Below are 13,686 nucleotides of genomic sequence, written 5' to 3' on the forward strand. Positions count from 1 at the left end.
AAGCGCTTAGTACAATGTAATGCACACAGTAAACACTCAACAAATGCTATCTATCGATTGAATTATTTATCATCACGTGGCACAGACTCTGACACAGAAATTGTTAACACCGAATAATAAAAAAAAATACTAATGGTGTTTGGAAAGAGACAGAGACGTTCACTGATGGAATTCTATTCATTCATTCAATCATATTTACTGAGCGCTTACTGTGTGCAGAGCACTGGACTAAGCACTTGGGGAGTACAAGTCAGCAACATATAGAGATGGTCCTTACCCAACAATGGGCTCGAAGTCTAGAAGGGGGAGACAGACAACAAAACAAAACATGTAGACAGGTGTCAAAACTATCAGAATAAATAGAATAATAGCTATATATGCACATCATTAACAAGATAGTGTAGTAAATATGTAGAAGTAAAGTAAATAGAATGATAAATCTGTACAAACATATATACAGGTACTGTGGAGAGGGGAAGGAGGTAGGGCCGGGGGGATGGAGAGGAGGAGAGGGAAAAGGGGGCTCAGTCTGGAAAGTCCCCCTGAAGGAGGTGAGCTCTCAGTAGGGCTTTGAAGGGAGGAAGAGAGCTAGCTTGGCGGGTGTGTGGAGGATTTGAGATCTTAAATGACAAAAAGTTCTTTAAGCCTCCAGTGTTGGTCTTTGTGGACTGCAAATTAGGCGCGGATCTTCTGAGTGATGCAGTGAGTAAAATCACGGGATTGCATAGCAGATCCATACATTGAGATAAGTCCCAAGTGGAAAGAACAAGTATATTGCAGGGCTTGTTTCAAGGAGAGTATGAAGTCGTGGTGAGCACTGGAATTCTAGGACGAGGACTTGACTTGGTCAACGTGAAACTGGTCGTTAATTTTGATATGCCTTCAAGTATGGATGAATACGTGCAGCAGCCCAGCCTGCACCGTCCACTCCTTTGCCACTAATCTCCTCAATGGGCCTCGTTCTCGCCTGTCCCACCGTCAGCGTCTGGCCCGTGTCCTACATCTGGCCTGGAATGCCTAGAATATCTATTCTATTACATATCGATTCTATTTATTACATATCTATTCTATTTATTACATATCTATTCTATTTATTTTATTTTGTTAATATGTTTTGTCTTGTTGTCTGTCTCCCCCTTCTAGACTGTGAGCCCGCTGTTGGGTAGGGACCGTCTCTATATGTTGTCAACTTGGACTTCCCAAGCGCTTAGTACAGTGCTCTGCACACAGTAAGCGCTCAATCAATACGATTTGATTGATTGATTGATTCCAGGCCAGGGGGAGGACGTGGGCCGGGGGTCGACGGCGGGACAGGCGAGAACGAGGCACAGTGAGGAAGTTAGCGGCAGAGGAGTGGAGGGCGCAGGCTGGCCTGGAGAAGGAGAGAAGGGAAGTGTGATAGGAGGGGGCGAGGTGATGGAGAGCCTTGAAACCAAGAGGAGGAGTGTTTGCGTGATTTGTAGGTTGACAGGCAACCAATGGAGATTTTTGAGTGGGGAGTAACCTTCCAAGAACGTTTCTGTACAAAAATAATCCAGGCAGCAGAGTGAAGTGTGGATTTAACCGGGGAAGAGACAGGAGGATGGGAGATCAGAGAGGAGGCTGGTGCAGTAATCCAGTCGGGATAGGATGAGAGATTGAACCAGCAAGGTAGTGGTTTGGAACTTTGGTTTCCAGAATGCAGCTTCGTAAATCATCACAACAGGAGGAGCCATTTCCATCCTGTTCTTCCTCAAGCCAGGAATTTCTGCTTCCCATCACCCCTTCTCAAAGCCCCAGTCCTCTGCCCCACCCTACTCAGCCTGGAGGAGAATCATAGGATGGATTTAGAGGAATGTCTTCTTCTGTCCAGCTTTGCAATCAGAAGGTGTCAGAAAATCAAATTGTTCAATTGACTGATTGAATGAGAAGCTGATTGATTAAGGTTGTATATGAGGTGAAGCTGAAAACACCCACAGTTGTGGTAGATTGTCAGAACATTAGAAACAGTTGGGATATTGGGATGCAGATGCTGTTGTTTCCATGGAAACTCTGGAGTGCAGCACCATGGCTGCAGCTTTAGGGACTGGGCCTTCATCTCTATAGAACCTCAGGGACCTCACAGGCAGAGGATTTTGGCATCAGCCAGATCACGAAGTCCCACCTGAGTTGACCCTCCAGGGGTTCCCCACAGAGCAGTGGCTGTTTTATCTTTGGGGAGGGGGGACTCTCTGAAGAACATCTCCTTGCCCACAGGGGATAGAAGAGGAGCTGAGATTGCCAGGCTGTCCCTTCCTTCATAGCCAGCTGCACCCAGGGACTGGAGTGGAGAGAGGTCCATCGCTACCCAGCAGAGGTCAGAGCCCTCCAGCACTACCCTGCCCCAGTGAGTCTGACCGGGGGGTGTTGGAGGAGGAGGGAGAGGCCATGATGGGGATGCAAGAGATGGGGCCATTCAGGGGAAATGCTCATAGATGGGGCCAGTGTCGGACTTTGGGGCCGGGCTACATCCCTAGCGGGGCAGGTGGGCTTTCAGGAGGGTACATATCTGACAGTGCAGTGGCCCGAACCATCACTCATCTCCCTTTCCTCATCCACCTCCATCCAGCTAGCATGCCAAGCTGGGGCCCTGCAGCACAGCGTCAGCATTATGCTGTGGTCACTTCATACAGGATTGGGTCCTTGATGTCAGAAAATGTTTCTGATGAAAAGTGACAGGGAGGGAATGAGAGAGTGTGATTGGTTCTAGACCAAGAGCACTATCATCAACTCCTCCATGCAGGAATGTTGGGTGAACACAGTGGAGGTAAGAGATTCATTCCCTTCCCTCCTGGACCTATCGGTCTGCTGGGCTTGACTGATCCAAAAGAATTTACAGCTAGGGGGAAATAAGAATGGAAAGGTGCATGCACAGCTTAAAAAGTGCTTAGTAATGTGAATCTATAGGTAGGGAAGTGCAATGAGCAGCTGTGAATGTGTAAATGCAGAGGCGGTATCTGGCTTGAATCGGCATGGGGAAAAGAAACTTCAATCTGGCCAAATCTGAAGGGAGAGGGAGATTCGGGAAGAAAGAAGGATCGGAGCCATGTGTTGGAGAAGGGAATGTCCTTTTTCATTCATTCATTCATTCAATCATATTTATTGAGCGCTTACTGTATGCAGAGCACTGTACTAAGCACTTGGGAGTACAAATTGGCAACATATAGAGAAGGTCCCTACCCAATAGCAGACTCACAGTCTAGGAAGGGGAGTAAGACAACCAAACAAAACAAGCAGAGATGTGACAATACCATCAGAATAAATAGAATTATAGCAATATACAAATCATTAATAAAAGATACAGGTAATAAACATGTACAAACATACACAAGGGCTGTGGGGAAGGGGCGGGGTTTGAGCGGCTTGGGATGGGGAGTTCGGGAGGGGAGGAGGAGGAGAGGAAAAGGGAGAAGGTCTATTTCCAAGGGCTGGAGGGTAGTCGGTGAAGAAGGAAGGGAAACACGGAGAACACCGGTCAAAAGCCTTGAAGCTAGTGGCAAGGAATTGATTGGAGTCAACCAGACTTTAGTCTGTATCATTTTCCTCTGAGAACCACAATCAGATTTGTTGTGTCGGCAGCTGTTTGTGTATCCAAGGTGGGGCAGGGGAGGCAGTGAGCAAACCTTGGCTGGAAGAGGGCTGGAGGGGAGGAGGAGAAGGGAATCTTTTCCCATCACAGTCCAGGGAAAAAGTGTGTCTGGGCCAAGGAAGAGGCAAATAGTAGTGGTAGCAGTAATAGTAGTAGTAGTAGTGGTAGTAGTAACGGGATTTTGGTTCTAATCCTGCCTGTGCTATTAATTCATTCATTCATTCAATCGTTTTTATAGTAGAAGCAGCGTGGCTCAATGGAAAGAGCCCGGGCTTTGGAGTCAGAGGTCATGGGTTCAAACCCCGGCTCTGCCAACTGTCAGCTGTGTGACTTTGGTCAAGTCACTTAACTTCTCTGTGCCTCAGTTCCCTCATCTGTAAAATGGGGATTAAGACTGTGAGCCCCCGAGGGACAACCTGATCACCTTGTATCCTCCCCAGCACTTAGAACAGTGCTCAGCACACAGTAAGCACTTAGTAAATGCCATTATTATTATTATTATTATTATTGAGCGCTTATCTTGTGTGGAGAACTGTACTAAGCACTTGGAAAATACAATTCAGCAACAGACAGAGACAATCCCTACCTAACAGCGAGCTCGGGGACCTGGGTTCTAATCGTGGCTCTACCCCTAGTCGGCTGGGTGATGTTGGGCAAGGCAATTTGCTTCCCTGTGCCTTAAATACCACATCTGTAAAATGGGAATTAGGACTGAGCCCTAAGCGCTCAGTAAATACCATTGTTGATTAATTGATGGGTAAATACCCCTATCCCTTCTCAAGATCACACCTGAAGAGTTTGCAGTACCCTACCAGTCTCAGCCAAGGGAAGGAGAGTCAACCAGAGGGATACCCATCCCATTCCTAGCTTGGGCAGTGGCTAGTGAGTGGAAGGCAATCTGCTCCAAGTCAAAACGCACCTGTTCTGGGCAGCAGTGTCAGCGCAGAGAGTCGAGGGTGGAGACTCAGGTTTACTGGGTGGAAGAAGGCAACAGTAAACCACTTCTCTATTTTTACCAAGACAACTCTATGGATACAGTACCATAATGCTTGTAGATTGAGGTGGGGCACTCTGGAAGAGATGCGTCCATGGAGTCGCTATGGGTCGGAGGTGAATCGACAGCATAAGTCAAGACGTGCCAGACCATTGCACATCATAATACTATGACCACTACAGGTGACAAATAAATACAACAGATTGATTTAATAATAATGATGATGGTATTTGTTTAGTGCTCACTATGTGTGAAGTACTTCTAAGTGCTGGCAAACTCTGAAAGGAATTAGTGTTTATTACTTCATTGATGCTATCAATCCATCGTATTTATCAAGTGTTTACGGTGTGCAGAGTCTACCAACTAGACTGTTATCTCCTGGTGGGCAGGAAAGTATCTGCCAACTCCGTTGGATTGAAGTCTCCCAAGCACTTAGTACAGTGCTCTGCACACAGTGAGTATTCAGTAAATACCATTGAGCTATTGATTGATGTATTCATAACGCTACATGTATCAGTATTATTGACCTCTATAGGCGATCAATGAATACAACTGCTTTATTTATTAAAATGGGAATCAAATATAATTACTGATCACTTACAGTGTGTAGAGCACTATACTAAGTGCTTGAAAGAGTACAATATGACATCATTTGTAGAGGTGTTACCTTCCCAAAAGGAACGTACAGTCTGGAGGGAATGCCAATGATTCTAAATCGAAGTTCCCCTCTTCCTTTCCAGGGAGTCAGCATCATCTCCCAAAAATGAGCAACATCTCCACGGTGGCCGAATTCCTCCTCCAGGGGTTCTCTGACAACCGGGAGCTGCAGCTGCTCCATGCCACTCTGTTCCTCCTTGTCTACCTAATGGCCCTTCTGGGGAATCTCCTCATCGTTGCTGTCACCACCCTCGACCAGCGACTCCACACCCCCATGTACTTCTTTCTCCAGAACTTGTCCTTCATAGACCTCTGCTACATTTCTATCACGGTACCCAAATCCATTGCCAACTCCTTGACCGGTGACAGCTCCATCTCCTTTCTGGGTTGTGTCTCCCAGCTCTTCCTAGTGGTCTTGTTTGCTGCTTCAGAGCTATGTGTCCTCACTGCAATGTCTTATGACCGCTATGCTGCCATCTGCTCCCCCCTGCGTTATGTGCTCATCATGAACAAAACATCCTGTATGCGCATGGCAGCAGCATCATGGCTCAGTGGGGGTCTGCTTGGAGTAATGTTTTCAGCTTCTACTTTCTCCTTGACTTTTTGTGGATCCAATGCTGTCCAGCAGTTCTTCTGTGACGCCCCCCCTCTGCTGAAGATCTCCTGCTCTGAAGTCCACATTGCCACTGACGTGAGTGTGGCTGCTGCGTTAGTCTTGGATGCCGTCTGCTTCACTTATGTCAACCTCATCATCATCATCAATCGTATTTATTGAGCGCTTACTATGTGCAGAGCACTGTACTAAGCGCTTGGGAAGTACAAATTGGCAACATATAGAGACAGTCACTACCCAACAGTGGGCTCACAGTCTAAAAGACTGTCTAAAAGAACCTCTCCTACGTCTTGATCTTCTCAGCCGTGCTGAGGATACCATCTTCCGAGGGCCGAACCAAAGTCTTCTCCACCTGCCTGCCCCATCTCACTGTCATCATTATTTTTCTCTTTACCGGAGCATTTGCCTATCTCAAACCACCTTCAGACTCGCCCTCAGCTCTAGATCCGCTGGTTTCCGTGTTCTACACTGTGATGCCCTCCACTGTGAACCCCCTTATCTACAACCTGAGGAACAGGGACCTGAAGGCTGCCCTGGGCAGGATCCTAAAGGGGACATTCCCCCAGCATCCATTCTGGGATAACATGTCTGTGTCTAGGTACCAATAATCCCCTACCCCACTTAAAAGAGGAATTGCCCTTAGACATAACAATATATACCACTGACCCAGAGGCCCAAACAACAAGTTGGGATATTCAGGATTTGTCAAGGTCTGGGAGGTTGCCTGATAAGACTAGGTCATGAGTGGCGATGCATTACCTAGGAGGCCTCATGGCTCAGTGGCAAGTGAATGGGTGTCACATGACCTGAGTTCTAATCCTAGCTCGTCCATTGGCCTGCTGTGTGCCCTGGCATTAGCGTCTTACCAGTCCTGGGCTCTTACTTCCCCTTACACTCTGAGCCCCTGTGGGACAGGAAAAATATCCGTTTGGATTGCAATTTCACCTTTGGACTATAAGTTCATTGTGGGCACAGATTGTATCTTCCAACTCCATTGTATTGTACTCTTCAAAGCACTTGGTACAATGTAATGCACACAGTAAACACTCAACAAATATCATCGATCAATTGAATTATTTATGATCACGTGGCACAGACTTTGACACAGAAATTAACACCGAATAATAAAAAAAAATAATGGTGTTTTGAAAAGAGATAGAGACATTCACTGATGGAACTCCATTCATTCAATCATATTTACTGAGCACTTACTGTATGCAGAACACTGTACTAAGTACTTGGGGAGTACAAGTCGGCAACATGTAGAGACGGTCCCTACCCAACATCGAGCTCACAGTCTAGAAGGGGGAGACAGACAACGAAATAAAGCATGTAGACAGGTGTCACAACTATCAGAATAAATAGAATAATAGCTATATATGTGCATCATTAACAAAATAGAGTAGTAAATATGCACAAGTAAAATAAATAGAGTAATACATCTGTACAAGTGTATACAAGTGCTCTGGGTAGGGGAAGGAGGTAGGGCAGAGTGGGGGTGATTGGGGAGGAGGAAAGGAAAAACGGAGCTCAGTCTGGGAAGGCCTCCTGGGGGAGGTGAGCTCTCAGTAGGGCTTTGAAGGGAGGAGGAGAGCAAGTTTGGTAGATGTGTGGAGGGAGGATATTCCAGGCCAGGGGAAGGACGTGGGCCAGTGATCGATGGTGGGACAGGTGAGAATGAAGCTTAGTGAGGAGGTTAGTGGAAGAGGAGCAGAGGGTGTGGGCTGGGCTGGAGAAGGAGTGAAGGCAGGTGAAGTAGGAGGGGGCAAGGGGATGGAGAGCCTCGGAGCCGAGAGGAGTAGTTTTTGCATGATTCATCAGTTGACATACAACCACTGGAGATTTTTGAGGTGGGGAGCGACATGCCCAGAGTGTTTCTGTACAGAGATTCATTCATTCATTCAACCGTATTTATTAAGCGCTTACTATGGGCAAAGCACTGTTCTAAGCGCTGGGGGGATACAAGGTGATCAGGTTGTCCCACGTGGGGCTCACAGTCTTCATCCCCATTTTAAAGATGAGGTCACTGAGGCTCAGAGAAGTGAAGTGACTTGCCCAAGGTCACACAGCAGACATGTGGCGGAGCCGGGATTCGAACCCATGACCTCTGACTCCAAAGCCCGTGCTCTTCCCACTGAGCCACGCCGCTTCTCGCCGCCACAGAGATAATGTGGGTAGCACAGTGAAGTATAGACTGAAGTGGGGAGAGACAGGAGGATGGGAGATCAGAGAGGAGGCTGGTGCAGTAATCCAGTTGAGATAGGATGAGAGATTGAACCAGCAAGGTAGCGGTTTAGAACTCTAGTTTCCAGGACTCAGGTTAATAAATCATCACAACAGGAGGGGCCATTACTGTCCTATTTGTCCTCAACCCAGGACTTTCTCCTTGCCATCATCCCATTCTCAAAACCTCAGTCCCCTGCCCCACCCTACTCAGCCTGGGGGAGGATCAGAGGATGGATTCAGAGGAATCTCTTGGTCTCTCGAGCTTTGAAATCAGAAGGTGTCAGAAAATGAAAACGAACAATTGACTGGTTGAATGAGAAGCTGATTGTCTATGGTAGTATATGAGATGAAGCTTCAACCACCCACAGTTGATGTAGATTGTCAGTTACATTAGAAATATTTGGGATTTTGGGATGCAGATGCTGTTTCCACGCGAACCCTGGGGTGCAGCCCCATTGCTGCAGCTTTAGGGACTGGGTCTTTATCTCTACAGGACCTCAGGGACCTCACAGTTACAGGACCTTGGCATCGGCCAGATCACGAGGTCCCACCCGAGTTGACCCTCCAGGGGTTCCCCACAGAGCAGTGGCTGTTTTATCTTTGGGGGGGGGGGACTCTCTGAAGAACATCTCCTTGCCCACAGGGGATAAAAGAGGAGATGAGATTGCCATACTGTCCCTTCCTTCATAGCCAGCTGCAAGCAAGAACTGGAGTGGAGAGAGGTCCATCTCTACCCAGCAGAGGTCAGAGCCCTCCAGCACTACCCTGCCCCAGTGAGTCTGACCGGGGGGTATTGGAGGGGGAGGGAGAGGCCATGATGGGGATGCAAGAGATGGAGATATTCAGGGGAAATGCTCATAGATGGGGCCAGTGTCGGACTTTGGGGCCGGGCTACATCCCTAGCGGGGCAGGTGGGCTTTCGGGAGGGTACGTATTTCACAGTGCAGTGGTCCGAACCATCACTCATCTCCCTTTCCTCATCCACCTCCATCCAGCTAGCATGCCAAGCTGGGGCCCTGCAGCACAGCGTCAGCATTATGCTGTGGTCATTTCAGACAGGACTGTGTCCTCGATGTCAGAAAATGTTTCCGGTGAGAAATGACAGGGAGAGAATGAGAAAGTGTGATTGGTTCTAGACCAAGAGCACTATCATCAACTCCTCCATGCAGGAATGTTGGGTGAACACAGTGGAGGTAAGAGATTCAATCCCTTCCCTCCTGGACTTACCGGTCTGCTGGGCTTGACTGATCCAAAAGAATTTACAGCTGGGGGAAATAAGAATGGAAAGGTGCATGCACAGCTTAATAAGTGCTTAGTAATATGAATCTATAGGTAGGGAAGTGCAATGAGCAGTTGTGAATGTGTAAATGCAGAGGCGGTACCTGGCCTGAATCGGCATGGGGAAAAGAAACATCAATCTGGCCAAATCTGAAGGGAGAGGGAGATTCGGGAAGAAAGAAGGATCGGAGCCATGCGTTGGAGAAGGGAATGTCCTTTTTCATTCATTCATTCATTCAATCATATTTATTGAGCGCTTACTGTATGCAGAGCACTGTACTAAGCGCTTGGGTAGTACAAATTGGCAACGTATATTCATTCATTCATTCATTCAATCGCATTTATTGAGCGCTTACTGTGTGCAGAGCACTGTACTAAGCGCTTGGGAAGTACAAGTTGCCAACATATAGAGACGGTCCCTACCCAACAGTGGGCTCACAGTCTAGAAAACATATAGAGAAGGTCCCTACCCAATAACGGGCTCACAGTCTAGGAAGGGGAGGAAGACAACAAAAAACAAGTAGAGAGGTGACAATACCACCAGAATAAATAGAATTATAGCAATATGCACATAATTAATAAAAGATACAGAGTAATAAATATGTACAAACGTACACAAGTGTTGTGGGGAGCAGATGGGGATTGGGCGGGGGGGCGGGGATGGGGAAATGGGGAGGGGAGGAGGAGGAGAGAAAATGGGAGAAGATCTATTTCCAAGGGCTGGAACCGACCAAGGGCTGGTCGGTGAAGAGGGAAGAGAAACACGGAGGAGAACACCGGTTAAAAGCCTTGACGCTAGTGGTAAGGAGTTGATTGGAGTCAACCAGACTTCAGTTTGTTTCATTTTCCTCTAAGAACCACAATCAGATTTGTTGTGTCGGTGGCTTTGTGTGTATCCAAGGTCGGGCAGGGGAAGCACTGAATAAACATTGGCTGGAAGAGGGCTGGAGGGGAGGAGGAGCAGGGAATTTTTCCCATCACAGTCCAGGGAAAAAGTGTGCCTGGGCCCAGGGAGAGGCAAATAGTAGTGGTAGTAGTTAGGGGACCTGGGTTCTTATCCTGACTCTGCCATTCATTCATTCATTCAGTCGTATTGATTGAGCGCTTACTGTGTGCACAGCACTGTACTAAGCGCTTGGAAAGTACAATTTGGCAACAGATAGGGACAATCCCTACCTAACAGCCAGGTTGGGGACCTATGTTATAATCCTGTCTCTGCCCCCTGTCTGCTGTGTGATGTCAGACAAGTCACTTTGCTTCTCTGTGCATCAGATACCGCATCTGTAAAATGGGAATTCAGAGTGAGTGTCACATGGTAGAAAGCCTTGAAGATAATTGTGAGGTATTTTTGTTTCATATGGAAAGATACGTGGTGCCAGTGAAGGGTTTGGAGGAGAGGCGTTTGAACGCTTCTTTGTCTTTTCTTATGCTATTGTGTCGTCTCTGACCCGTAGCAAATGAATGGACATATCTCTCCAGGAATGCCCCATTCTCCAACTGCAAATGTTCTGGTAGTTTATCCATAGAGCTTTTTTTGGTAAAAATACAGAAGTGGTGTACCATTGCCTTCTTCCCTACAGTAAATGTGAGTCTCCTCCTTGACTCTCTCCCACAACACTGCTGCCCGGCACAGGTGAGTTTTGAATCACAGCAGATTGCCTTCCATCTGCTATCCACTGCCCAAGCTGGGAATGGAACGGGTATGCCTCTGCTTAACCAGCCGTCTGGTAGCCAAGACTGGTAGAGTACTGGAAACTTTCCAGGTATCATATTGATTTGGGGGAAGTGATGCTTTAGCAAATAGTTAAATGAATTAATGAGTGGCTAAATAGGTGTGAGTTTGTGTGACTGTGTGTATTTATGTGTACATAACCACAGTCAGCTGAAGCGTGTGTGTGTGTGTGTGTGCATGTGTGTGTGTGTGTGTGTGTGTGTGTGTGTGTGTTTGAGCGGCTGGCTAGGGCCATGCAGCACAGCATCAGCATTATGCTGTGGTCACATTAGACAGAAGTGGGTCCTGGATGTCAGAAAATGTTTCTGTTGGGAAATGACAGGAAGGGAATGAGAGGGTGTGATTGGTTCTAGACCACCAGCACTATCATCAACTCCTCCATACAGAAATGTCAGGTGAACACAATGGAAGTCAGAGATTCAGTCCCTTCCCTCTTGGACTTACCGGTCTGCTGGGCAAGACTGATCCAAAATAATTTGCAGCTAGGGGGAAATAAGCATGAAGATGTGAATGCACACCCTACTACCTTCTTCCACAGTAATGTGAATCTATACGTAGGGAAGAGCTATGAGCAGTTGTGAATGTATAAATGCAGAGGTGGCATCTGGGCTGATTGGGCATGGGGAGAAGAAACATCAATCTGGGCAAGTTTTGAGGGAGAAGGAGATTCGGGCAGAAGGAAGGATCTAAGCCATGTGTTGGAGAAGGGAATGTCCTTGGAGAGGCCCAGGGAGAAGATCCGTTTCCAGGGGCTGCAGGGAAGTTGGTGAAGAGGGAAGGGAAACACGGAGTAGAACACCGGTCAAAAGCCTTAAAGCTAGTGGCAAGGATTTGATTGGAGTCAACCAGACTTCAGTCTGTTTCATTTTCCTCTGAGAACCACAGTCCGATTTGTTGTGTTGGTGGCTGTGTATGTGCCCAGGGTGGGACAGGGGAAGCAGTGAGCAAACCTTGGCCGGCGGAGGTCTGGAGGGGAGGAGGAGAAGGGAATCCTCTCCCATCATCTTCCAGGGAAAAAGTGTGCCTGGGCCCAGGGAGAGGCAAAGAGTAGTGGTAGTAGTAAGGGGACCTGGGTTCTAATCCTGACCTCTGCTACTCATTCATTCATTCATTCATTCAATCGTATTTATTGAGTACTTACTATGTGTACTATGTGCACTGTACTAAATGCTTGGAAAGTACAATTCGGCAACAGACAGACACTATCCCTACCCAACCAGGAGCTCGCGGATATGGGTTCTAATCCTGGCTCTGCCCCTTGGCTGCTGGGCGATGTTGGGCAAGGCACTTTACTTCTCTGTGCCTGTCTGTCTGCCCGCCATCTAAAACTCAACATGTCCAAGACTGAATTCCTTATCTTCCCTCCCAAACCCTGCCCTCTCCCTGACTTTCCCATCACTGTTGACAACACTACCATCCTTCCTGTCTCACAAGCCCACAACCTTGGTGTCATCTTCGACTCCACGCTCTCGTTCACCCCTCACACCCAATCCGTCACCAAATCCTGCTGGTCTCACCTCCGCAACATCGCCAAGATCCACTCTTTCCTCTCCATCCAAACCACTACCCTGTTCGTTCAATCTCTCATCCTATCCCGACGGGATTACTGCATCAGCCTCCTCTCTGATCTCCCATCCTCCTGTCTCTCCCCACTTCAGTCTGTACTTCATGCCACTGCCCAGATCAGATCTGCGCAGAAACGTTCTGGGCATGTTACTCCCCTCCTCAAAAATCTCCAGTGGCTGCCAATCAACCTAGCCATCAGGCAAAAACTCCTGACCCTCGGCTTCAAGGCTCTCCATCACCTCGGCCCCTCCTACCTCACTTCCCTTTTCTCCTTCTACAGCCCAGCCCTCACCCTCCACTCCTCTGCCGCTAACCTCCTCACCGTGCCTCGTTCTCTCCTGTCCCACCATCGACCACCGGCCCACGTCCTCCCCCTGGCCTGGAATGCCCTCCCTCCGCACATCCGCCAAGCTAGCTCTCTTCCTCCCTTCAAAGCCCTATTGAGAGCTCACCTCCTACAGGAGGCCTTCCCAGACTGAGCCCACTCCTTCCTCTCCCCCTACTCCCCCTCCCCAATGCCCCACCTTGCCTCCTCCCCTTCCCCACACCACCTGTATATATGTTTGTACATATTTATTACTCTATTTATTTTACTTCTACATATTTATTCTATTTATTTTATTTGGTTTATATGTTTTGGTTTGTTGTCTGTCTTCCCCTTCTAGACTGTGAGCCCGCTGTTGGGTAGGGACCGTCTCTATATGTTGCCAGCTTGTACTTCCCAAGCGCTTAGTACAGTGCTCTGCACACAGTAAGTGCTCAATAAATATGATTGAATGAATGAAATACCGCATCTGTAAAATGGGAATTAAGCCTGAGCCCTAAGTGCTCAGTAAATACCATTGTTTGATTAATAGATGAGTACATATCCCTGCCCCTTCTCAGGATCACACCTGGAGAGTTTTCAGGACTCTACCATTCTCAGCTAAGGGAGGGAGAGTCAAGTAGAGGGATACCCATTCCATTCCTAGCTTGGGCAGTGGCTAGCGAGTGGAAAGCGATCTGCTACAAGT

The 13,686-nt window shown here is 47.8% G+C and overlaps 1 protein-coding gene and 1 non-coding gene across 2 annotated transcripts; both read left to right on the plus strand.

Annotated features, from left to right (window-relative positions):
• Positions 1-5,364: 5,364 nt before the first annotated feature.
• On the plus strand, positions 5,365-6,419 carry LOC119922550 (olfactory receptor 14A16-like; the record flags this gene model as incomplete). Its single annotated transcript, XM_038742310.1, has 2 exons — positions 5,365-6,015; positions 6,150-6,419. Coding segments are annotated over exons 1-2 (921 nt in total), but the record flags the coding sequence as incomplete, so codon positions are not given.
• A 7,129-nt stretch (positions 6,420-13,548) lies between these two features.
• On the plus strand, positions 13,549-13,686 carry LOC119922580. The gene has a single exon (XR_005448668.1). It is a non-coding gene; the product is annotated as a small nucleolar RNA SNORA7 (small nucleolar RNA).

The sequence above is a fragment of the Tachyglossus aculeatus genome, unplaced genomic scaffold, assembly GCF_015852505.1.
Source record: "Tachyglossus aculeatus isolate mTacAcu1 unplaced genomic scaffold, mTacAcu1.pri scaffold_108_arrow_ctg1, whole genome shotgun sequence".
NCBI classification, from domain to species: Eukaryota; Metazoa; Chordata; class Mammalia; order Monotremata; family Tachyglossidae; genus Tachyglossus; species Tachyglossus aculeatus.